Raw genomic sequence first — 23,814 nt, 5'->3', positions numbered from 1 at the left:
CACAACAGTTTTTTAATCCAATGGTATATTCAGGTCTGTGTGACACTGTGCGGGTGAAAGGGCCAACCGTGGAGCCCTGGTTTCAGGAAAATGTCAGCACTCCCCTGAGAATACAGAAGCAGCAAGAAGCTTGTGCTCGCTGACGTCATCACTTCCTCATTCTTCAGAGTGTGCTAACGAACTGAAAGGGTCAGTGAAGTCTGCTTCTCACCCCTCACGCCCTGACGTTCAGCAGCACACATTGCGCGACCCTGAGCCACACACCCCGGAGAGCGAAAACACGGTGGAGATGGGGTTCTGCCCTTGAGGGGGTGTTCGTCTCGTTAGGTCCTCAGGAAACACTAGCACACGGTAAGGACCACATTTAACAAAGAGCTAAATTGTATGGATTGAGAAATAAGTTCAGCTGAAGAGATCCACGTTCCTGATGCCATTCTACGGCTTGTTGGCAGACGTCCTGCCACCTTTGAGTGGGCTGCTGAACAGAGTGAGCTTGACTGGGCCACCAAGTGAATAAGGGCCAATATGCACTTTTGAGCTCACTGCTGAAACCTGCCAACCTTAAACACTGATCTGTGCAGGCTCTCAAAATCCCAGAGACCTGCCCGCCTTAGGCTACCATTTGCCCCCTGAAAGGCTACAGAAAGCTTGATTACAAGAAGTAAGGTATCCAGATAACCATGTCCCACAGACTGCCCGCCAAGCCTGTCTTCTTCCTGAAGCAGCCACGCAGTGAGATGGTCATATAGAACCACACGGCAGGTGCATCAGGCAGGTTCTTTGTTGCAAACAACATCCATTCTGATTGCTTAAACAAAAGGGAATGTACTGAGGGGTAGTAGAGGAGCTCACAGAAACTCTAGGACGGTGAGCGATTCAAGCTTGTAAGTCTGAACTGTGCCCTCAGACGGCTGCCACTGCTGGGCTTGAGTGTCGCAGCTCACGTGGCCAGTGCTGGGCATAGGACACTCCCACTAGGCCCTCCGCCACTGCTCTCCAGAAGGCTGCAAGTCTCTCTTCCAGGCTCTGCCATTCTTGCTAGAATGGATTCTGTGCCAAGCCTCTGCCTGCACTCTCTTCCAAATCAAAGTCTTGCATGGGAGCATCGTTACATACCCATACCCTGGCTGCAAGTAAGTCTGAGAAAGCAAGTTTCTGCCTTCTGCCATGGGAGGCAAATGTACAAAGTTCTTATGTAGGGAGGGTGACCAGCGCAGAGGCATGGAAAAATATGTTCATTTGTAACGTGGACCTAAGACCACAGGTACACAGAGTTCCAGAACCACACTGCTGTTCACCTCTGTCCACACCGCCTCAGGGACATTGGAAATATGTCATGTCCCATCCATTAGAAAGGCATAACGACTCTCTTGATTTTCTAAGGTCATGGGATGCTTGCGCAGGTGGAGTGATCCAGGGCAGCAGCGACAGCAGCAGGCAAGAGCTAAAGAGGGACAAACGGCTTAGGAAGTGCCTCCGGACACACACACCATGCCGGTGATGTTCGCTGCTGATGTTAGTCATGGAGGAAAGTCCGGAATTGTCGTCCAGATGCCCGTTTGCCTGGTCAAACCACACACTGAAAGGGGACTTCGGTTTCCCCTTCAAAGCTGGAACATAAGGTCTCAGCAGGGCTTAGCAGTTATCTTAGTGTCCTGTGGCTGCAGTCACAAATGACCACAAACTGGATGGCTTCAAACAACACACATTTTTTTCTCTCACAGTTCTGGAGGCAGAAGTCTGAAATCGTATCACCGCGCCAAAATCAAGATGTAAGCAGGGCCATACTCATTCTAGAGGAATCCTTTCCTTGTCTCTTCTGTAGCTGCAGGCATTCTTTGGCTTGTGGCCACATCACTACAATTTCTGCCTCCATCTTCACCTCACCTTCTCTGTGTGTGTGTGTCTCTGTGTGTGTGTGTGTGTGTGTGTGAGAGAGAGAGAGAGAGAGAGAGAGAGAGAGAGAGAGAGAGAGAGAGAGAGAGAGAGAGAAAGAGAGAGAGAGATATCTCCCTCCTTTAAGGAGAAATGTGATAGCATTTAGAGCCTACCTGAATAATCTAGGATAACCCTTCATTTCAAGATCCTTAATTAATTACATCTGCAAAGACCCTTTTTCAAAAGAAGGTCACATTCACAAGTTCTAGGGAGTAGGACCTGATACCCTTGGGGGAAATTATTCAGGTTAGTACAGTGCTAGCTAGATGAGGGCTGTAGAAGAAGGTAGGACTAGAAGAATGAGGCAAGACTGGTGCCAATAAATTATTATGTAGCCAGATCCTTTCCTAAATCCCAACTGCCAACCTCTAGCATCCTTGGAATTTGGCAAAACTAAATGACCCCTGCCCCCAGACTTAGTTGTTAGAGTAATTAATTCCTTTGACATAAAGTTGGCTTCAAAGCTGACATGAGTAAAGCCACTTGGAAAGGAAAACAAAGGTTGTTAGTTAAGAATATCTCTTGACAAGTATAGATAGAAATACAAACCTAGGTTTGCTCTCTGTTACATGGTTACTTTAAACAACTGATTTTTGCTGGCTCAACTATGGCTAACTACAAAGTAGCACCAAGGGCTGGTCTAAGACGCTGGGTTTGCATCCTGCTCTTCCACTCCTAGTGGTTTGACCTTGGGCAACTACTTTCGTTCTCCGCGCCTGTTTTCTCATCTCTAAAATAGGGACGATAATGATACTTAACCTCATGGATTTCTTATAAGGCTAAAATGAGATACTGTACATGAAGAATACCTGGCACAAGTAAGCACTGAATAAATATTAGCCCTTGTTGTTGCTTTAGTAATTGTTGTTAGTACCGTTTCCATACTATTTTATCCAATCCTTTTTATGCAAGTATGGTATATATGAGCCAAACCATATTAAAGCGGCCTTTAGAACAACGCAAAATGAGTTTACCAGCGACTCTACAAAAATGGAAATTTAAACATTAAATTTTGGGAGGAAAATAAAAGCCCAAAGTTACATGATCAAATAGGCCTCAAATAAATTAAATGATATTGTTCTTTGTATGCCATAACAATGATTCAAATACAGTGGCAAGAATTTTTCTCCACTTAAAAGGCTTTTACAGACCTCAAGATGTAGAGTCTGTCTTCCAGGCTTAAAATAGCTTCTTTCATAATTTTTTTAAACATACGTGTTTTCATGCAGGACAGCAGGGGCACCTTTATTAGCAACGTTTATCAGTTAAATAGTGAGTTGTCCCAAATATCTTGGCACATTTCACCCTAATCAGGTGGAATCAACAAACAAATATATAACTTATATTTCTGTTTATACATTCTCAAGAGTATTTATTTGTTTAATAAAGCCCACAATGTGGCTGGTAATTGGAACTGTTGACTGAACCAGGTTCCCTTGTACAGAACGCAAGACTTATGAAATGTTATAACTGTGAGTCACAAAAGCCCTTTTAAGCAAATTAATGGCCACTGATGGAAATAATCAAGGAGTACCAACAAAATTTCAATTAAGTCATTTCACTATTTTTTTCTCCTTTTCTTAGCACTTGATCCTTTATCCTGCTATATTGTCATAGTTTTAAAAATTGAAAATAAGGTCTTTTATTTAACATTATTTTTGTCAATTGGTGGTATATTCTGACTGCAACATAGGAAAAGTTTCATTAAACTATTAGCATAATCAACACAAAACATATTGGTAGGATTCCTACTCTCCAGTGTTTAGAAAAGCAGCTTAGCAAGTTGAGAGAGTATATATGAAGAGATCATTTTAATATATTTTTATCTTTATTATGGTCTCTTAAAATATGATTTATAAAATCTCATTTTCTAGTGAGCTCAGATTTGCAAATGGAAAGAGCTAGGATCCCTCTAAAATCAGATAACAGCTGTGTCTAAATTTGAGCACAGAGGATTTAGAAAAGCAACGTTGGGCTCTTTTTAAGGTAATATTTTGTTTTAGGGAGACATTAGGCCGGCTTTTTCTCCCCTCTAGAATAAAAGGGGAAAAGGGCTTTGATGCCCGGTAAAGGCAAGACATCCCTGATTGGTGTTTATGATCCTGGAAGAGGTTAGCCCCTTAAACGATTTAGTATGAGTTTAAACACACGTTCTTGTCAAGCCTAGAGAGTTGGTGATTAAAAACCATTACTCTTAGTGATTGTTTGTTTATATTCCCCTCATTGTTCTCAGATTTTCTGTTATCTTCATTTGTATTTTAGTTTGAATTCCTACAGAAGCTGACTATGAGACAAGGGTTGAAGGGCAAGTAGTTTATTTAAAAGGTGAAAGAAAACATGGGTAGGGGAGTAGGGAAGTGAGTCCATGGAAGGCAGGCATTAAAGGGTGGGTTATCCAGCAAGATCCAACCGTGGGCCCCTGGGGCCTAATCCTACTGGAGAACTCTGGGAGATGGTCTAGAACACGAGCCTGAGTCATCCCATATTGCGAGTGAGGTGGCTGGAGTGTTGACACACTAACAAGCCAAGTTTTTGGTGAAGGGCTGCTCCTGGGGTTGTCAGACTCCTTGGCACTTGCAGCCTGCCATGCTCTGGGCCAAGCCCTCAGGCACACTGAAGTGACAGGACACCAAGAGGGTCTGCTACAGGTGACCACAGGGGATTTCTGTGGGAAATGAATGATTGCAGGGAAAGAATTTAGAATAATGCCTCACCCAGAGTAAGAATTCAGTGTTCAGCTGTTCTGATAACATTTGCTTGCTTTTAAAAAAATGTATCATGAACCGTTGTTGTCCAGGAACTTCTCTTTCTCCGCCTGCACCTACATGCTGGTGTTCCCCTCTCTCCTGACTCTACACCCTCTTCCTGGGCCATCTCTGCCTGTGTCATCCAATGGTCACTTTTCTCAACTAACGCACTTATCTGTGTCCTAGATTCCCTCTCACAACTGCCAAGCTCAGAGCTCCTCTGTGACCACACAGCTCCTCAGACTCACCCTGCCCCATCTGAACCCCCAGCCCCTCCATGTCTATCAGTGGCTCCACCACCAGAGACTACCCATTCTTCATCTTAGGCCATGGCCTTGGGCCTAAGCTCTTTCATGACCCTCAGCTAGCAAACCCACCAGGTGCTTGGATCTACTTACACCCCCAGTGTGGTAGAATGGGCCCCGTTCTAGGGTCAGCCTCATACAATCAGGATGGCAGAGATCTGGATTCTAGAGTGAGGAGGATCAGGAGAGCCAGGCACACTGGAGGGAAGTCTTTCCTTGACATGTCTGGACGAGGAGCAGGTTAGGAGGGGAGACGCACCATCTAATTCTCCCGCCACTCTGGATGCTTGAATGAGCTCTTCTGCTGCAATCATTTGAGGAGAAGATGGCCCCAAGTATCCCAGCTCCCTTAGAGGGAAGCCCAATGGAAGGCCCACAGCTCAATTATTGCAGGAAAAACTGTGAACAGGGTCTTTCTTGTTTTGCCTGGCCTTAAAAAGTAAATGAAATAAAATAAAAGACCCCTTTAATCATCAACAAAACAAACCACAACAACAACAAAAACTTTTCCCAGAACAAGGGGGCCTAGTAGCCCCTACATAGGGAAGGGAGACTAGTCAAGTAATGCTTCAGAAAATAAGGGGGAAAAAACCTACTTTAGGGGATTTTCTATCCCTCTCTAGAGCTTGAAGGGATAAATTTTGATGCAAAAGGAAAGGAAAAAAGTACATATTTAATCACCTGTGGCTGAGCACTCTATCTGGGTGGTATTATCAGGTGCACTGGGATTCTCAGGTAACCTGGCGCAGACAAACATTTGGGAAACAGTGGCCCCAGGGTAAGGGTGGGAGCCTAAGGGTAACATCCAAAGCCCTTCACCGTACAGCCTCTGCTCACCTCTTTGGCCTCCTCTCCTGACACTCTTGGCCTGAAAACATCAGCCCCAGCAGCACAAGAAGCTGGAATGACTTTTTACCCCTCCCTCTGCTCAGCCCCTCTCACCTGCCGACTCTTACTCAATGGTTTTCTCCATTTTAGCTCCAAGTTGAGTTAGATACCACTACTCTGGGACCTGCTCATGCCTTACGCACACGTATACCCCTGTCATTGCCCTTACCTCACCATGTTAGAATTATTTATTTGGCTCTGTCTCCTTTAATAGCCTGTGTGAACCTTGAGAATAGGGACCAGATAGTATTACTCTATGCACCTCCAGTATGGCTGGCCGAGTACAGAAAGAAGGAAGCACGTGAGGGAGGGAGGAAGAAAGAGAGGAACTGTAATAGTTTAGGTCTTCAGAGACGTGCCATTAAGATGGGATAAAACATGCAAGAAGTTTGTTAAAGAAAACAAGATGAGATGGAAAAGAGTGGGAAACCTAGCAGATCTCCGTGCAGGTCTGACCTGTGAAGGAGAGGAAAAAGAAGAAAGGAAGCAGCTTAGACTGTAGTTCAGTCTAAGGAAGGTTTGACAAGGTCAAAGAGGAGTCCTTGAGCCAAAGTTGCCTGTCTCTCAGGAGCGGGCCTGCCTTAGTATCCCTGCCGCATTCAGTCACCAGTGGGGAGCAGCCTGTGGGAAGCACGGCCTTAGCACTAGTGCGGTGATGGTTTTCAGAGGCTGCAGCTTGAGCCCACAGTCAATTACAGTTCCAGCAGTCAGAGATCTGAGAGGTGAATTTTCATGAGGGAGCGAGGGAGGACATGCTGAATCACAATCTCCAGGGAAAGGGCCTGGGAATTTTATTGTTTTAAAGGCCTCACAAGATTCTAAAGTATAATCATGCAGCAGGAAACAATCGCCACTTCTTGAGGGCCGATCTTGCTAACCCGGCCCTAAAATGCACTAACAAACCATTACAGCTGGTCATCACAGGGCTGAACTCTAGTTCCACCCTTGTGATTTACTTGATGGCTGGCTCTGTACAGCTTTCTAATACCTCCCTTCAGTGTCCACATTAGGAAATAAGATTCTCATATGAGAATCAAAAGAGATTCTCAAATAGAAAATTCATCTGACCCCCAACCTCGATCCTTTCATCTGGGTGTTATAAAACTGTGCTTAATTAACTAGAAGAAACTCAACTAACTTCCTTCAAAGCATAGTTTGTACTATTATCATTCTGTTTCTGTATGTACGTTGGCACAGTTCCTAGCTGGCCTCTCAGGACCACCCACGACGCTAGATGACAGTTTCAGAGATCAGTTAGAGCAAATACACAGTAAGAGTCTACAAATGCAGACATTTTCATTGTACCGGTTCTTGCGAATTCCTGAGCTCTCCAAGGATGGAAATCATGGTTTGGGGATATTTGTGTTTCCACTCTTGTTCAGTCCTTGACATACAGGAGGTACTTAATAAGTGTTTGTTAATAAATGAGAATTTAGGACCCCTACCTCAATTTAATGTGGCCTTCTATAATACTGCAACATAATCAACGTGGCTTGTAAGATTTTTCTCTCTCTCTCTTTTGCTTTGGTTCACTTGCAAAGATATTTCATGCACCTTATAGCCAGTTAAAGCACAGGACACTTAGAAAAAACCCCTACCTCCCCACTCTAATCCCACCCCAAGGTCACCAGTGTTAAGCTTAGTTTATATTCTTCTATAACACTCTTTATTCTTATACAAAAATATACAAATGCATATGTATTAGTCGGAGTTCTCCAGAGAAATGGAGCCAATAGGCTATATATATATATATATATCTGCCTAGATATATATGTGTGTATTTACGTGGTCTGACAATTAAGTTCGCGAACTCATCGTAGAAAAAGTGCTACACACCTCATTGCTGAATATCACTACGGTCACCTTCGAAGTACTCCCCTTGGGTAGCTATGCACCAACACCAGCGCCTAGTCCACCCTTCAAAGCAATTTTGGAACTCTTTTTCTGGAATGGCCCTCAGAGCTGTCGTCATATTACCCTTGATGTCTCGAGTATCATCAAAATGTCTTCCTTTCAATATTTCCTTCATCTTCGGGTAAAGGAAGAAGTCATTGGGGGCCACATCAGGTGAGTAGGGCGGGTGTTCCAATCCAGTTATTTGTTTACTGGCTCAAAACTCCCTCACAGACAGTGCTGTGTGAGCTGGTGCATTGTCGTGATGCCAGAGCCATGAATTGTTGGTGAAAAGTTCAGGTTGTCTAACTTTTTCACGCAGCCTTTTCAGCACTTCTAAATAGTAAACTTGGTTAACTGTTTGTTCAGTTGGTACAAATTTGTAATGAATAATCCCTTTGATATCAAAAAAGGTTAGCAACAGCATTGCAACAAAGTTCGCAAACTTAATTGTCAAACCGTGTGTGTGTGTGTGTGTGTGTGTGTGTGTGTGTGTACACTAGGGGTGCCAAAAAATGTATACATATTTTAAGAAAGGAAAAAACTATTAAAATTGTAATAGTAATATTCAATATATACCAATAACAAAAGATGAATCCAAGTCATGTTTGACTTCTGCAATTACAAGAGGTGCTCAAAGGGGTTACCATCAGCGTCCAGACACTTCTGATTATGGCGAACTACTTACTGTTTGAGCAACATTGATTAGTGTCCACTTGTATACATTTTTTTGGCACCCCCCAAAATGGCACCCCTGTTATGTATATATAAATAAAAGCAAACCCTTATTGAGTTGAAATACTGAAATTACCATTCTTTTTGGCCACAAACAGTTGACTATGAACAATTTCATATAGTTCAGCTGAATTTATGGATATTAATCCTTTATCTGCAATCTGTTGCAACTATTTTTCATAATCTATTAATTATCCTTTGACTTTTCCCAGTGTCTTTTACCACTGGAAAATTTTAATTGTCTGTATTATCAAATCTGTTTTTTTTCCTTTATGCCTTCTGAGTTTCTTGAATTATTTAAGGTCTCCCTATCTGAATATTATATAAATACTCTCCTAAATTTACTTCTAGAATGTTGGTTTTACCTTTGCATCTAATACATCTGTAATTAAAGAAATAGGGGTCTAACTTTTTATATTCCATGTAATAGGCAATTATTCTAGTGCCATTTATTAAATAAGCCATCACTGCATTGAAATGTCACCTGTATTTTACACTGTATTAAATTCTCATAAAATCTATTTCCTTCTTCTTGATTCTATTCCACTGATTTATTTGTCTGTTCTTGTGCTAATGCCCTATTCTTCTGATTATACTAGCTTTATAGCAAGTTTTAATGTCCATTAGAGGTCTTGTTTTTCAAAGTTTTATTACAATTATCACAGAGTTGTTGAGGTATTATTCTTCATACAAAGTTACAGGTATCCCTAGTTAACAGTTAAATCCGTTACACATCTTAATATCTCCCTCACCCCATGAAGCTCGTGGGGTTCAAGCTTAACGAACACTCACTGCCAGCCTCTTAGCTTTGTTTCTCTTGGGAGGCCAGTGACCAGAACTTCAGCAAACCGATTAGCTAAGAGGATGGAGAGGAGGGGGAGAAAGAAGCAAGTCTCCCCAGAAACCCTCAGCATAGGCTTATGGTTGTTCACTATTGTCCCCCACTGTCCTCAGAATGGACCTCCCAGGTAGACAGGATAGTAAAGGAAGATGGAAGAGCAGCAGAAACAAACTACATGCTTCAGAGTTTTGGTTAGGAATGGCCTTGTTCTTAATAAATATTTAAATGACTCTGAAGTATAAATAACAACTCTTTTGCCTGTCATTCCACAACGTCACTTATGAAATGAACCATGGAAGATCCAATGTGGCCGTGGAATCTCCCAGCAAGTGGTGAGGACACTTCGAGAGTCAATTAGGAGAATGCTAACCAGAGAGCATCCTGCACCTACCTCTACAGGATGCCAGACCATCATGGAAATAAATCGAACACCCGTACCCCTCAACTCAGGTCTCCACACAAACTCCTGATATAGCTAGGGAAATGTACATGGTCCAACCCCCACCGAAGCGAAGGCTACCTTGAGCAGAAACCCGAAATCTCTCTTTAGTGGCCTTGCCCTAGATACGTCGCTGTCATTTTTGTGCTATGTGTCTATTGTCTTTATCACTCAAAGTCACGATGATTAGCCTCAATTCTTTCTTTTAAATAGTGTTATAAAAATGTTAAAATAATACATGAACTTGGTTTCAAAAAACCTTCCAATAGTAAAAACTGACATAGAGAATAAAAAATTGATGTGTCTAAAGAAAAATGGATAAAGAATATCTCTCATGTACCTTCGCCCCCTTTCCCCGCCAGTCTCACCTTAATTTCTCTCGTGTCTTACATGAAGAGAATGTTCCTATAAAATGAACCAAGAACCCAGTCTTATTAGATTTCTCATTATACATTAACATCCTGGTTTATTAAGTTGCAAACTGGTTAAATTTTGTAGAGAAGAAGAGCAGGTCCCGCATTCAGGCTAGGAATCAAGAAGAACTGAGCTGGCTAGAGGAGAGGGAGCAGAGGTCAGCGGGGCATGGGGATGGAGAAGACACAAGTGGGCACCCAGGGAGGCAGACGGTCTAGATGGAGCCTTCACAGACACAGCACAAGTGCATCCTAATTTCCAGAAGCCATGAGGAACCTGAGGGAAGCAGGTAGGGGTATGATCCTGTGCATTAGCAATGGCGGGGGTGTCTGGCAGCCCACTTGCAGGCAGCTGGTTGTTCAGGGCATGACAGGGGAAAAGAAACAGGGCTGGCAGGATGGGTACAGGAAGCTAGTCCCCTGCCTACAGGCTGGGGCCCACAGGCGGCACCCTCCTTACTGGGTGACACTGCCTTTTGTGGACACTGGAGGATGAACAGAGAAAATGCAAGAGCCCCAGGCAGAAGAGGACCATTTAGGCTGCCCCTCCTCCAGCTGGAACTACTCAGGGAAGGAGACCAGTCCAAGCCCTCTCACCTCCACCCCTACCCTCAGGAGTGCTGGTGGAAGCCACCCCGGGCAAAACTGCAGCAGAGTATTTCCAAACACAGACGCTGTGTCAGATGGCTTCCTTTGCCCCTCCAGATGCACGCCAGGCTTCCGCATCCACTGTGTAGCCCTGCAAGCCAACTTTGATGGACTCTGTCAATGGGCTCCTACGCCTCTGCCTGCCGGTTGTCTTTGGCCACCACTAAGAAATGGGATGCTGAGAGGAAAGACATCAGGGTATTTATTTCCCTCCAATGCCTCTTTACTAGGTCTCTGAGGGATGGCTGGTTGCATCCCTGAACCAAAAGCCATCTCTCCCATCAAGAGGCCCTCTTCACAGAAACCTCTCTTAAGGTTCCAATAATTGCTTCCACCTTCTGCTCCTTCTGGTCTGTGGTTTCCCTACACTCTGACATGCCTTTGTAAATAGTCTATTAAACTCTCCTCAATGTACCCAATCTGAGGGTGCCATCTGTTTCCTGCCAGGACCTGGAAAGATGCAGATGGCTTGTCTGACAGGGCCTATTGATGGAGAGTCCAAGGACCCCTTATTGTTCTAGGCAGAGGTGGGGCAGCCTGCAGATAGCTGGAGGTTACTCCAGGCACCTGGGATGAAGCTGGGAACGTGAACTCTTTGAAGTTGAGGGCTGGGTCTTATTGTCTTTGCAAACCTAGCATTATGGCAGGGCCTGTTTTTTAGTAGGGGGCCCTCTAAAAACAAGTTTCCCTTCTTTCTTTAGTTCAGGAGCCTTTTCTGACTTAGAAGAGTCCCCGACTCAAATGGTGATGTCCTTGAGAGGTTGCACTTTGAATGACTTTCTGCTAAGATCAAAGCCATCAGTGAGCCCTGGAGCAGGAATTAGATGCCAACACTCTGAGGGGAAGAATAGGCTCCAGGAAGAGGCAGTGGCTGAGGAGAGGAGGATGTGGAACAACACTGGAGGAAGACTATGCCCTAACAGGGAGAAATGGAGGGCTCCGAAGGCTTCCCCCCGATTCCACAACTTGGCTCAAGGCCAAAGTTCTGGGCCAGGAGCGGGTATTGATCCAGCTGAAGAGAAGCAGGAGAAAAACAAGCGCTTCCACCCCTGTGCACCCAGTTTTCCACTTCTCACCAGATGGCAGGTATAAGCCAGTTACCTACAAATTTTGCAGTATAGAAATATGCTAATAGTTGTTTAGATGATTGTGTATAGGTGGCCTTCTAACATTTTTTTGAAAGTCAATGTACCCCATGATTACAGCTATGTCTAAATATATATGTATCTTGATGAAGACTGGAATACGCATGAAAATATTTATTATATTGAGTATTGAGGTTATAGAATAATTTTTTAACTTTATTGAGATATAATTGATATATAAAAATTGCATACATTTAGTGCATACATCTCTTTTTTCACAGATTTATTTATTTTGGGGCGGTGGGATTTTTTATATTAGTTTTAGGTATACAAAACAATGTAATAGTTCAACATTTACACCCTTCACAAAGTGATAACTCCCCTCCCCCAATCTATTATACTACAACTCTGAAATCATATATAACTGTTACAATTCCGTTAACTGTATTCCCTATGCTGTACTCCACATCCCATGAGTGTGTGTGTGGAGTTATACTAAATAAATATATTATATACTAAATTAATTAAATATTAATTAAATATACTAAATAAATATATATATTTAGTTATAGTTGACATTTGGTATTATTTTACTTCAGCTTCAGGTGTGTAGCGCAGTGGTCAGGCGTCTACGCAGTCTGTCATGTGATCCCCCTGATAAGTCCAGTGCCCACCTGGCACCTTACGTGATCTTTGCAACATTATTGACTATATTCCTCAAACTGTATTTCATATCCCTGTGGCTATGTTGTGACCGCTAATTGGTGCTTTCTATTCCCTTCACCTTCTCCCCCATCTCCACCCTCTCCTATCTAGCAACCATCAGTTTTTTTCCCTATATCTCTGAGTCTATTTCTTTTTGTTAGTTCATTTATTCTGTTCTTTAGATTCCACATATAAGTGAGATCATGTGGTATTTGTCTTTCTCCATCTGACTTATTTCATTTAGCATAATGTTCTCTGGGTCCATCCATGTTGTTGCAAATGGTGAGATTTCATTCTTCTTTATGGCCGAGTAATACTCCATTGTGTAAATGTACCAGTTTCCTTATCCAGTCTTCTATCGATGGGTATTTCTGTTGTTTCCATGTCTTGGCTATTGTGAATAGTGCTGCAATAAACATAGGGGTACATATATTTTTTTCAAATTAGTGTTTTGGATTTCTTTGGATAGATGCCCAGGAGTGGAATTGCTGGGTCATAATAAGGTAGTTCCATTTTCAATATTTTGAGGTACCCCCATACTCTTTTCCATAGTGGCTGCACCGATCTGCAATCCCACCAACAGTGCATGAGGGTTCCCTTTTCTCCACATCTTCACCAGCACTTTTTTGTTGATTTCTTGATGATAGCCATTCTGACAGGAGTGAGATTGTACCATGTTTCCCTGAAAATAAGGCCTAACCAGAAAATAAGCCCTAGCATGATTTTTCAGGATGACATCCCCTGAACATAAACCCTAATGTGTCTTTTGGAGCGAAAATTAATGTAAGACCCAGTCTCATTTTCAGGGAAACATGGTATCTCATTGTGTTTTTATTTGCATTTCTCTAATGATTAGTGAGGTTGAACATTTTTTTCATGTCTGTTGGCGATCTGTATGTCCTCTTTAGAGATATGTCTCCATGTCCTCTGCCCATTTTTTAATTGGGTTGTTTGTTTTTTTAATGTTGAGTTGTATAAGTTTTTTAAAATAAATTTTGGGTATTAACTCCTTATCAGATGTATCATTGGCAAATATCTTCTCTCATTCAGTAGGATGCCTTTTGCTTTTATTGATGGTGTCCTTTGCTGTGAAAAAACTTTTTAGTTTGATGTAATCCCATATGTTTATTTTTTTCCTTTGCTTCCCTTGCCCAGGGAGAGATATCAGTAAAAATATTACTAAGAGTAATATCTGCAAATTTACTTCCTATATTTTCTTCTAGGAGTTTTATGGTTTCAGGTCTTACATTTAAGTCTTTAATCCATTTTGAATTTATTTTTGTATATGGTGTAAGAAGGTGGTCCAGCTTCATGTTTTTGTAGTGCACACATCTTGATAGGTTTGGACCTACGCATACACCTGCGATGCCGTCACCACACTCAAGGTACTAAACATAGCCATTACCTTCAAAAATTTCCTTGTGTTCTTTTGTGGTAGTTTTTTTTTTTTGTAAGAAAACTTAACATATGATCTAGCCTCTTAACATATTTAACTGTAGGTATTATGTTGTACTATGTGCATTTTGCAAACTTTTTTCATTAAAAAATGTTAATCTCATAATATTATTCTTATAATAAGTAAAAATGGAGTAAAGCAAGTATTTATATAAAATTTGGCAAGATATTTTCTTTTAAGCCTTCTTTTCCACATCTATGAGATAAATGTTCTCTACTGTCCATTCCGGATTTTGTAAAATATGATTCTGAACTGTTAAAATGAGTCATAACAATGTGGATACAGAGAGACTTTGATTATGTTAACATTTCCATAAAAATCAAGGAATAGATAGAATTGATTTTGTCCCTACTGGGGACTATGGTAACTGAAGTTCTGTCTGTCCAGCGTGGTTTCCCATTTCTTCCTACAACTCCACATGACCCGGGGGCGTAGGGTCATCATAGTGCCCTGCCCTCTTCTTGACAGATGTTTGGTCACATGAACAAAGCAGAGCCAATCAGAACCTTCTCTAAAATTGATACATGAACAAGGGGGACAAAGAAGTTCTCTTTCTCCTGGAGCTCTTAAATCTTTCTGCCAATTACCTGGGTGACCATAAACAAATCATTCAACTTCTCTGAGCCTCAATTTTCTCGCTTTAAATGAGGATAATAATATAATCCACTTGATGAGAACATGTGAGGCTCAAATGATATAAAGCATGAGAAAGGCTGTTATAAACTTTAAAGTACTTTGTAATATTAATTATTATCAATAAATGTATTATGATTAAACATAAATAAGATTATATGATGACCTAATCCATTAAAAAGTGTTGGTCAATGATGTCTTAAGGCATTAAATTTCCAAGGGGTATTTCCATTTTTTGAAGGGAATCATTCTATGAAATACAAAAACAGGCTGCAGTAATCTATACTGTTAGAAGTTAGGATACTGTGTTTCCCCGAAAATAAGACCTAGCCAGGCAATCAGCTCTAATGCGTCTTTTGGAGCAAAAATTAATATAAGACCCGGTATTATATTGTATTATATTATATTATATTATATTATATTATACCCAGTCTTAAAGTAAAATAAGACCGGGCCGTATATTAATTTTTGCTCTAAAAGACACATTAGAGCTGATTGTCCCGGTAGGTCTTATTTTCGGAGAAACAGGGTTGTAGTTAACTTTGCAGGTGAAGCTAGCATATATTCTCTTCAGTGAAATGTCAGGATCTAGGGCTAAGCAAAGAGATCTTAGACTTGACCCCAAAAGCATAAGAAATAAAGGGAAAATTGATAGATCAGGCCACAACAAAATAAAAAACTTATGCTCTGGGAAAGACCCTGCTAAGAGGAAAGACAAGCTACAAACTGGGAGAAAACATTTGGAAACCACATACATATCTGATAAAGAACTGGTGTCTAAAACACATAAGAACTCTCGGTTTTCGGCCGGGACCGCCATCTTCCAGTAATTCGTCAAAATGACCAACACAAAGGGAAAGAGGAGAGGCACCCGCTATATGTTCTCTAGGCCTTTTAGAAAACATGGAGTTGTTCCTTTGGCCACATACATGCGAATCTACAAGAAAGGTGATATTGTAGACATCAAGGGAATGGGCACTGTTCAAAAAGGAATGCCCCACAAATGTCACCATGGCAAAACGGGAAGGGTCTACAATGTTACTCAGCATGCAGTTGGCATTGTTGTAAACAAACAAGTCAAGGGCAAGATTCTTGCCAAGAGAATTAATGTTCGTATTGAGCATATTAAGCACTCTAAGAGCCGAGATAGCTTCCTGAAACGGGTGAAGGAAAATGATCAGAAAAAGAAGGAAGCCAAAGAGAAAGGTACCTGGGTTCAACTGAAACGCCAGCCTGCCCCACCCAGAGAAGCACACTTTGTGAGAACCAGTGGAAAGGAGCCTGAGCTGCTGGAGCCCATTCCCTATGAATTCATGGCACAAGTGGAAAAAAAATAAAAGACCTCTGTAAAAATATTTCTCTTAATTGAGGAGTGTGGTGTCCCCTCCCCCAAAGAAATATTTAAAGAAAACTTTTGTGTCCTAAAAAAAAAAAAAGAACTCTCAAAACTCAATAGTTTAAAAAACAATAACAAATGATCCACTTAGAAAATGGATATAGAAACATGAAGAGGCATTTCACTGAAGAGGATATACAGATGACAGATAAGCACACAGGAAGACGTTCAACATCCTTAGCCTTTAGGAAAATGCACACTCATCAGAATGGCTAAAATAAAAAGTAGTGACAACATGAAATGCTGGTGATGATGCAGAGAAACTAGATCGCTCATACCTTGCTGAGGAGTGGGGGTGGTAAAATGATACAGCCACCCTGGAAAACAGTTTGGCAGTTTCCTACAAGACTAAATATACACTCATCAGATGACCCAGCACTTGTACTCCTGGGCATTTATCTGAGAGAAATGAAAATTATGTTCACACAAAAACCTGTACATGAATGTTTAAAACAGCTTTATTGATAATTGGAAACAACCCAGATGTCTTTCAACAGGTGAACAGTTGAACTGTGGTACATCCATACCATGAACAAATAAAAAGGAATAAGCAGTGCTCGCTTCCTCGGCACATATACTAAAAATAGGAATAAGCTATTGATACACATAACAACTTGGATGGATCTCCAGAGAATTGAGTGAGTAAAGCTAATCTCAAAAGGCCGCATACTGTATGATTCCATTTCATAACTTTTTTCGACAAAATCAGAAATGGAGAACAGATTTGTGGTTGCCAGGATTCAAGAAGGGGTGCAATGGGAGGGAAGTGGATGTCGCCATAACAGGGCGATGTGAGGGATTCTTGTGACGATGGAACTGTTCCGTACTTTGACTATCCATGTCAGTATCCTGGTTGGGATATTGTACGATAGTTTTGCAAGATGTTAGCATTGGGAAAACTAGGTCAAGGATACATGGACTCTCTGTATTATTCCACACAACTGCATTTAAATTTACAATTCTCTCAAAATAACATGTTTGATTTAAAAAGAAATAAGGTAGAGGGACTCCTAAAGGGCAGAAAGCCTATAGGACTAAGAGGAAAAGCATCTAACAGTATCATTTCAGACATGCTGGCAAGGCAGTAGAAGAGCGAGATAGATGCACCTTTTGCCACCTTCTTTAAAGTCAACCCTGGCACCTAATATAGAGAGATATTAACATTTACTTATGGATGATTTAAAGATGATTCTTCATATATTACTCTTTGTAGAATTTGGAGTCATCAGTAAAGGCAAGACAGGAGTTTGTGCTAATGTCTATCTGGTGTTCTTAGCCCCAGACATAAAGGACTTAAAAATCTCTTTCGGTGCTCTGCGTGTTTGTGTAATTTAACTGTAGTGATTTACATATAAAAAGATTAACACAGTGTTCATCTGCATCAAAGAGGAATTTGCAGCTGAAAATATTTCAGTCCTATCTAGGTAAATTTTCAAAATATCTAAACTTGCTTAGAGAGAAAACAGCCATGGTCTCAGATGTGGTTACCAGATAATAGTTTCCTAATGACTCATAAAATATTTCTTTTGGGGGAAAAATGCCTCTAGCATTACAAATAGGGTTGCAAAAACTAAAAAGACAAGTTTTGTCAAGTCAAAAGATTTTATTTCTGGGCATGCACAACTCCTGTTGTGGTGCTCTGGTGAGAAAGGGGGGGGCTGGAAGGGTGGGGATGGATAGGGGAGACTCTGAAACAGAGACTGTTGGAATCGGTATTTCTTTTTGGTAAGTCTAAGACATTTAGGAAATATGTGTTAAGATGAGAAGGAATTATACTAATAATTTAGCCATTCAGTTTCTAAAGAGGACTGTGTGAGGACCAAAAGATCCAGGAGAAATCCGTATTAAAGACACGACCATGAAGACAGGCATTGATGAATCAGTGTGGGCCCTCTTCAAGTGTGAGTATTCAGAGGAAGAAGAGGGAGGAAGGGCAAGGAGGTGACTTGCATAGTTGGTAGTCATGGGCTTAGCGTTTGGCCCATGTCACTTGCAGGTTCTGAATCCTACCCCAGACGGACCAACCAGCCTTCATGGCTTGGCTTAGGCAGGAACACCTAATGCTGGAGGCAGGCAGCCAAGAGTCACCTGGTAAAACGATTTGGTCTTTAGAAGTACATGAATATGCAGCCATCAACCAATAAACCCAGGTATGGTCTAGGCAAGGACCAATCAGGGGGTACCCTGGTGCACACAGGATGAAGAGGAGTTTACGTGGAGCCCTGAACCAGGGATAGCAGCCAGGTCAGCAAGAGCTGGAATACAGGCGGAAGCCAACTGCTGGGCAAAGTTGGGCTCAGGAACAAATGAAGATGCGGTAGGCAAAATTCTAAGATGGCCCTCCAATTCCTGCCCCCTGGGTGCATGCTCTGTATCATCCCCTTCCCTTTAATGTGAGCAGGATCTGTGAATATGGGATAATCATTCCATTGATTAGGTTATATCATACAAGATTCTGCCATAGCAGACTGGAGGGAGATTCTCCTGCTGTCTTTGCAGATGTAGCTGCCACGTTAGGAGAGGGTCACATGCCTAGGATCTGAGGGCAGACCGTAGATGCTGAGAGAGATCCTTCACCAACAGCCAGCAAGAAAATGGGGGGGTCCCCATTCTATAACCCTAAGAAAATGAATTCTGCCCGCAACCTAAATGAGCTTAGAAGAGGACCCTGAGCCTCAGATGAGATCACAGCCCTATCTGGCTGACACCTTGATTTTAGCCTGGTAAGACCCTGAGCAGAAGACCCAGCTAACCTGTGCCAGGATTTCTCACCCACAAAACTCTGAGTAATAAATTCATGTTGTTTTAAGCCACTAAGTTTGTGGTAATTTATTACGCAGCCATAGAAAGCTAATATCGTAGTAGGTCTGGCCTGGATTCAGGAATGTCGGGATTAAAGAGGGTTGGTGAGAGTGCCCAGCTGGGTAGATAGATCCCACAGGACACTGTCTTCAATTGAAGCAACTGTAGAGTACATCTTACCCCTGCCACAGCTATCTTTAAGGGGCCTCAGCCACTCTCAGACATTGCCAGGAAGGAGTATAAACTGGCACAACCTCCATGAAAGTCAATTTAGCAGTATCCATGAAATTACAAGAGCATATGATCTTTGACCTCGTAATTTCACTTCTAGGAATTTACCCCACACATATGAGCAGACATGGAAAATGATCCAGGCACAAGTTTATCCATTTGAACATTCACCTGCTCACTCATTCATTCACTCAATACCTGTGTATTGTTACTAATAGCAAAAGACTAGACACAACCTAAACTTCTATCAATAGGGATACTTAAATACAGAGGGTACCAAAAAAATGTATACACATTTTAAGAAAGGAAAAAACTGTATTAAAATTGTAATACTCAATATATACCGATCACAAAAGATGAATACAAGTCACGTTTGACTTCTGCAATCACAAGAGGTGCTCAAAGTGGTTACCATCAGCGTCCAGACACTTCTGATTATGGCGAACTACTAAGTAATACATAGATAACATCTCTTAAAATGTGTATACATATTTTTGGCACCTCCAGTATGTTACTGTACAATGGAATATCACATAGCTAGAACAAAAGAACCAGGAAGCTCAATATCAAGTGTCAATATCAAAAGATCTCTAATACACATGTCCCATTTGGGAGACCATCTCAGGGAAGATGTAGATGCCTGATCATTGCACTGTACACCTGAAGCTGAACAATAATGAATGCCAACTATAATATTATATATATATGTATATATAGGTATGTATACATTTACAAGAGGCAGAGTACAGCATTGGGAGTGGAGATAGTGGAAATGGGATGGCTCAGTGCCATGTCAGAGAGATAGTGGATGGGGGCGGGGGGTCCACAGTGTGAGGGATATAAAGAATAAACGTCTAAGGAAAAAAAAAACCTCATAGACAAGACAGACAATAGTTTAGTGGTTACCAGAGGATAAAGGGGGTGGGGGGTGGGAGATGAGGGTAAGGGGGATCAAATATATGGTGATGGAAGGAGAACTGACTCTGGGTGGTGAACACACAATGTAATTTATAGAGGATGTGATACAGAATTGTACACCTGAAATCTATGTAATTTTACTAACAATTGTCACCCCAATAAATTTAAAAAATCAAAAAAAAAATCTCTAATACGTTTTTAAGGGAAAAAAGAAGAAGAAAGCATGCATTGTGTTAAAAGGAGTAGAGTGAGTGAGGGTGTATATTCACATTTGCTCATACCCACACTAAAAAAATCCCTGGAGGGTTAAGATGGCCGCCTAGTTTGGGAGGATAGGGAACGGGAAGATAGGGGCAGGCATTAGAGGGAGACCTTTCTGGTTACACTTTTTATTTCTGAACCATTTTGGACTATGAGCTATGTAAAATGTTAAATGCATGTATTTTAGAGTTAGAACATTTTAAAATAAGCTTTGGCTCAATAGAATTATGGAACCCCATGATCTTTGTAGCATTACCCGCTGCACGCCCCCTGCCTGGTTTCCTCTGCTGTGTGCGACTAGGATATCACCATGGGAAGGAGACCCTGCCCCCAGTTTGGATTTTGCAGCCCGAGCACTGTCCTTTAACGAAGCCACCACTTAACTTTCCCACCTCAGCTCCCTGGGGAGAATTTACGGGTTGTTTTCCCAGAAGCCACCAAGGCTTTCCAGCTGTACCAGGGCCCCTGCTGGCAGCTGAGATTTCCCTGGGACATGAGAATCTGAGGGTCCCGCTAACCACCAGGCCCCAACCATCTGGGAAAACTTGGGTTCAAATAACCCAACCAATCCTGTCCTACAGATCTGAATCCAACTCATGCAGGGCTGAAATTCAGCTGGGATGTGTCAGTGCTGGTATCAGGACTAGGTGTTTACACCTGGAGTCCATTCTGATTGTTCAGTGCCTGTGGTCTATCCGTTGTTAAATATTTGGCTGTCACCTCTGTCCTCTGCTGCTTCTCCTCTCACTTCAATCCCACTGCTGCCTCCTCCCCACTCCCCTGGGCTTCCTCTCCTGATTCTGCCTGTTGCTGCTAGTTACCTTCCAGTATCAGAAGGGGCCCAGCAAGAAACAGATGGCACACTCAAATTGGGTCATTTGAGAAAAGTTGAATAAGGGTTATTTATAATAGTGTGGGCAGGGTATAGGGAAACCACTAGGGAGAGGGCGGCACCCTGGGGGCAGAGGAGGGACCAGCAGTAGAAAGAGATGGGTGGAGAGGGCTCTGGCAGGAGCTGAGACTTGTGGTCATTAGAGGAGGGAGCCAGCTCACTGTGACTCATCAGGGAGGGAGCCTGGGAAATTAAAAACCCCAACTCTTCTTCCTTCTTCCATCTCCTACAGATATCCCATATCCCATTTTCCAAACCCATTGATTCTGTCCACAGAGGTCAGCTTCCCAGGCACAAAGCATGGTAGGAAAGGGTGGAAAGTAGATCTGGAGAGGGAAATAGAATATATCTAGCACCCCTCCCATAACATTTTAGAAAACTATCGTGGAAAAATTTCAAACATGTTTTTTAAAGTAGAAAGAGTCGTATAATGAACCCCACACACTCAGCATCCAGCTTCAACCGTTTTCCACTTAGAGCCAATCTCACTTTAGCTATAGCTCTACCTACTCTGCTTCCTTATTATTTTGCACCAAATGCCAGGCATTATATCATTTCATCTGTCAATATGTGTTTCTAAAAGATAAGGATTCTTTTTAAACCACAAAAACATTAAGAAAATAAGTAAATAAAATAATTCCTTAACATCACTGAATATCCAATCAATGTCAGATTTCCAGTTGTTCAATAAATGTACATGGCTTTGTAAAAAGAAAAAAACTGTTTGCTTGACTCAAGATCCAAATGGAGTTTGCATTGGTCGATATGTCTTTTGAGTCTCTTTTAAATCTATAACTTCCCCCTCCATTCCATCACTTTTATTTTTCTTGCAGTATATTTGTTGAAGAAAACAAGCGTTTCCCACAGTCTAGATTCTGGTGATTGTATTCCTATGGTCTAGTTTAACATGCCCTTTCCTCTGTATTCCCTGGAAGTTATAGTTGGCTCCAGAGGCTTAAGCAGATGCAGGTCCAATTTTTATTACTACTTGATAGATGGTGGTGTAGTCTTCCTTCAGGAAGTAAAGAGTCTGGTTGACAATTTTTGTGCTGTTAGTAGTTATGGTGATTGACGCCTAGATCCATTAATTCATTAGAGATTGCAAAATGATGATATTCAAATTTATTCCTTTTCTTGTGCTAGCAATTTTGCATCTTGGTTTTTGTTTTTTCAAATCATAATTCCTCATGGAATTCTCTCATGACGCCTGGTATAACACTAATGCATCCTTTTTAATGGCTGCATAATTTTCATGGTGTGGATATACTGTCATTTATTCAACCATTTTCCTATTGACAGGCTTTCACTTGGCGTCCAGTTTTTTTGCAACTACAATAAAATAACCTTTTACACATGTCTTTACTTACTAATACTTTCCTTCTTATGGATAGATTCCCAGGAGCGGAGTTGCTGGGGAAATGCAATACTTTAATATTAACGATGTTACCAGATTACTTTCTGAGATGGTCATAATACTTCAGTGTCCACCGGCAATGTGCACAAGTACTCTTTAATCCATATCCCCACCAGCTATAGGTGTTACAGCTTTTATAATTTTTTGCCAGATTATGGGTATAAAATAATGTCTCATTGCTTCTGTCTCTAGACCCAGACTGCTGAGTTTAAATTCTGACTCAGCCACTAAATTAACCTCAGGACCTGAGTTTCTTTATCTGTCAAATGGAGAGGATAATAGTAATAATAATACCTGCCCTAACATGTTGTAAGGATCAAGTGAGTTAAGAGATGTAAAGTGTGCTTAGAATGGTGTCTGCCTCAGTGCAAGTGCTTAATCATTATTTTTCTATCTGTTATCATGTACTCTCTTTTCCAGCCGAGAGCTTCATGGTATCTCACATCAATTCCCCTACTGCCTGCACCTCAGCGTCTTGAGTCCCCTGTTCTTTTATTCATTGCAAAGCCCACTCTCCTCTCCTTTTACCTGAGCTACCAGATGCAGTCGTGCAAGTAATTGCCATTAGGAATTCAGGCTCTCTTTCCTCAGATAGGTCCCGAGCACTAATCAGAAATCTCTCCATGTGTCTCTGAATCTATTTCCCCTCACTTCCCCAAAGCAGGTATTCACCACACTTCCTGATCCTCTATTCCACTAACCTTTTAGCAGACAACCTTGAATCCCTTGCCTATAACCTTACAGAGGTACGTTTGGCAGACTGACTTGTTCAACATACATTTCAGTGTGTAGAATCTGGAAAGATAAAAGGCTCCTTTGAAGCCAGGGTTTGGGGTATGATTTGGGTTATGCCAGCTAGAGGCATTCATGCATCAATGGTGGCATGTCCTCACAGTGAAAAATAATTTTTTCAAATTGCTTTAAAATATAGTGTTTTGACTACACAAACCTACTGGAATATACCCTAAAGACAAAGCACTTTAAAAAAATCTTCAACTGCTTTCAGTAGTCTTAGGTAGTAACCAGTATGGCTATTTTCATGTGTGCGCGCACACACACACACACACACACACCACACACTCAATAAACCTAATTAATAATTATGTAACGTTGTTAGGAATCAATATTTTCCACAAAAGATAAAAGAGGGATGCTAATATAAAATCAAATAAAT

The 23,814-nt window shown here is 41.6% G+C and overlaps 1 protein-coding gene across 1 annotated transcript; it reads left to right on the top strand.

Moving 5' to 3' along the window:
• Positions 1–15,533: 15,533 nt before the first annotated feature.
• On the top strand, positions 15,534–16,039 carry LOC117026717 (60S ribosomal protein L21-like; the record flags this gene model as incomplete). Its single annotated transcript, XM_033113677.1, has 1 exon — positions 15,534–16,039. A coding segment is annotated over exon 1 (474 nt), but the record flags the coding sequence as incomplete, so codon positions are not given.
• Between the last annotated feature and the right edge of the window lie 7,775 nt (positions 16,040–23,814).

The sequence above is a fragment of the Rhinolophus ferrumequinum genome, chromosome X (assembly GCF_004115265.2).
Source record: "Rhinolophus ferrumequinum isolate MPI-CBG mRhiFer1 chromosome X, mRhiFer1_v1.p, whole genome shotgun sequence".
In the NCBI taxonomy this organism is placed as follows: Eukaryota; Metazoa; Chordata; class Mammalia; order Chiroptera; family Rhinolophidae; genus Rhinolophus; species Rhinolophus ferrumequinum.
Note: the sequence above shows the minus strand (reverse complement) of the source record. Positions and strands in the feature narration are given on the sequence as shown.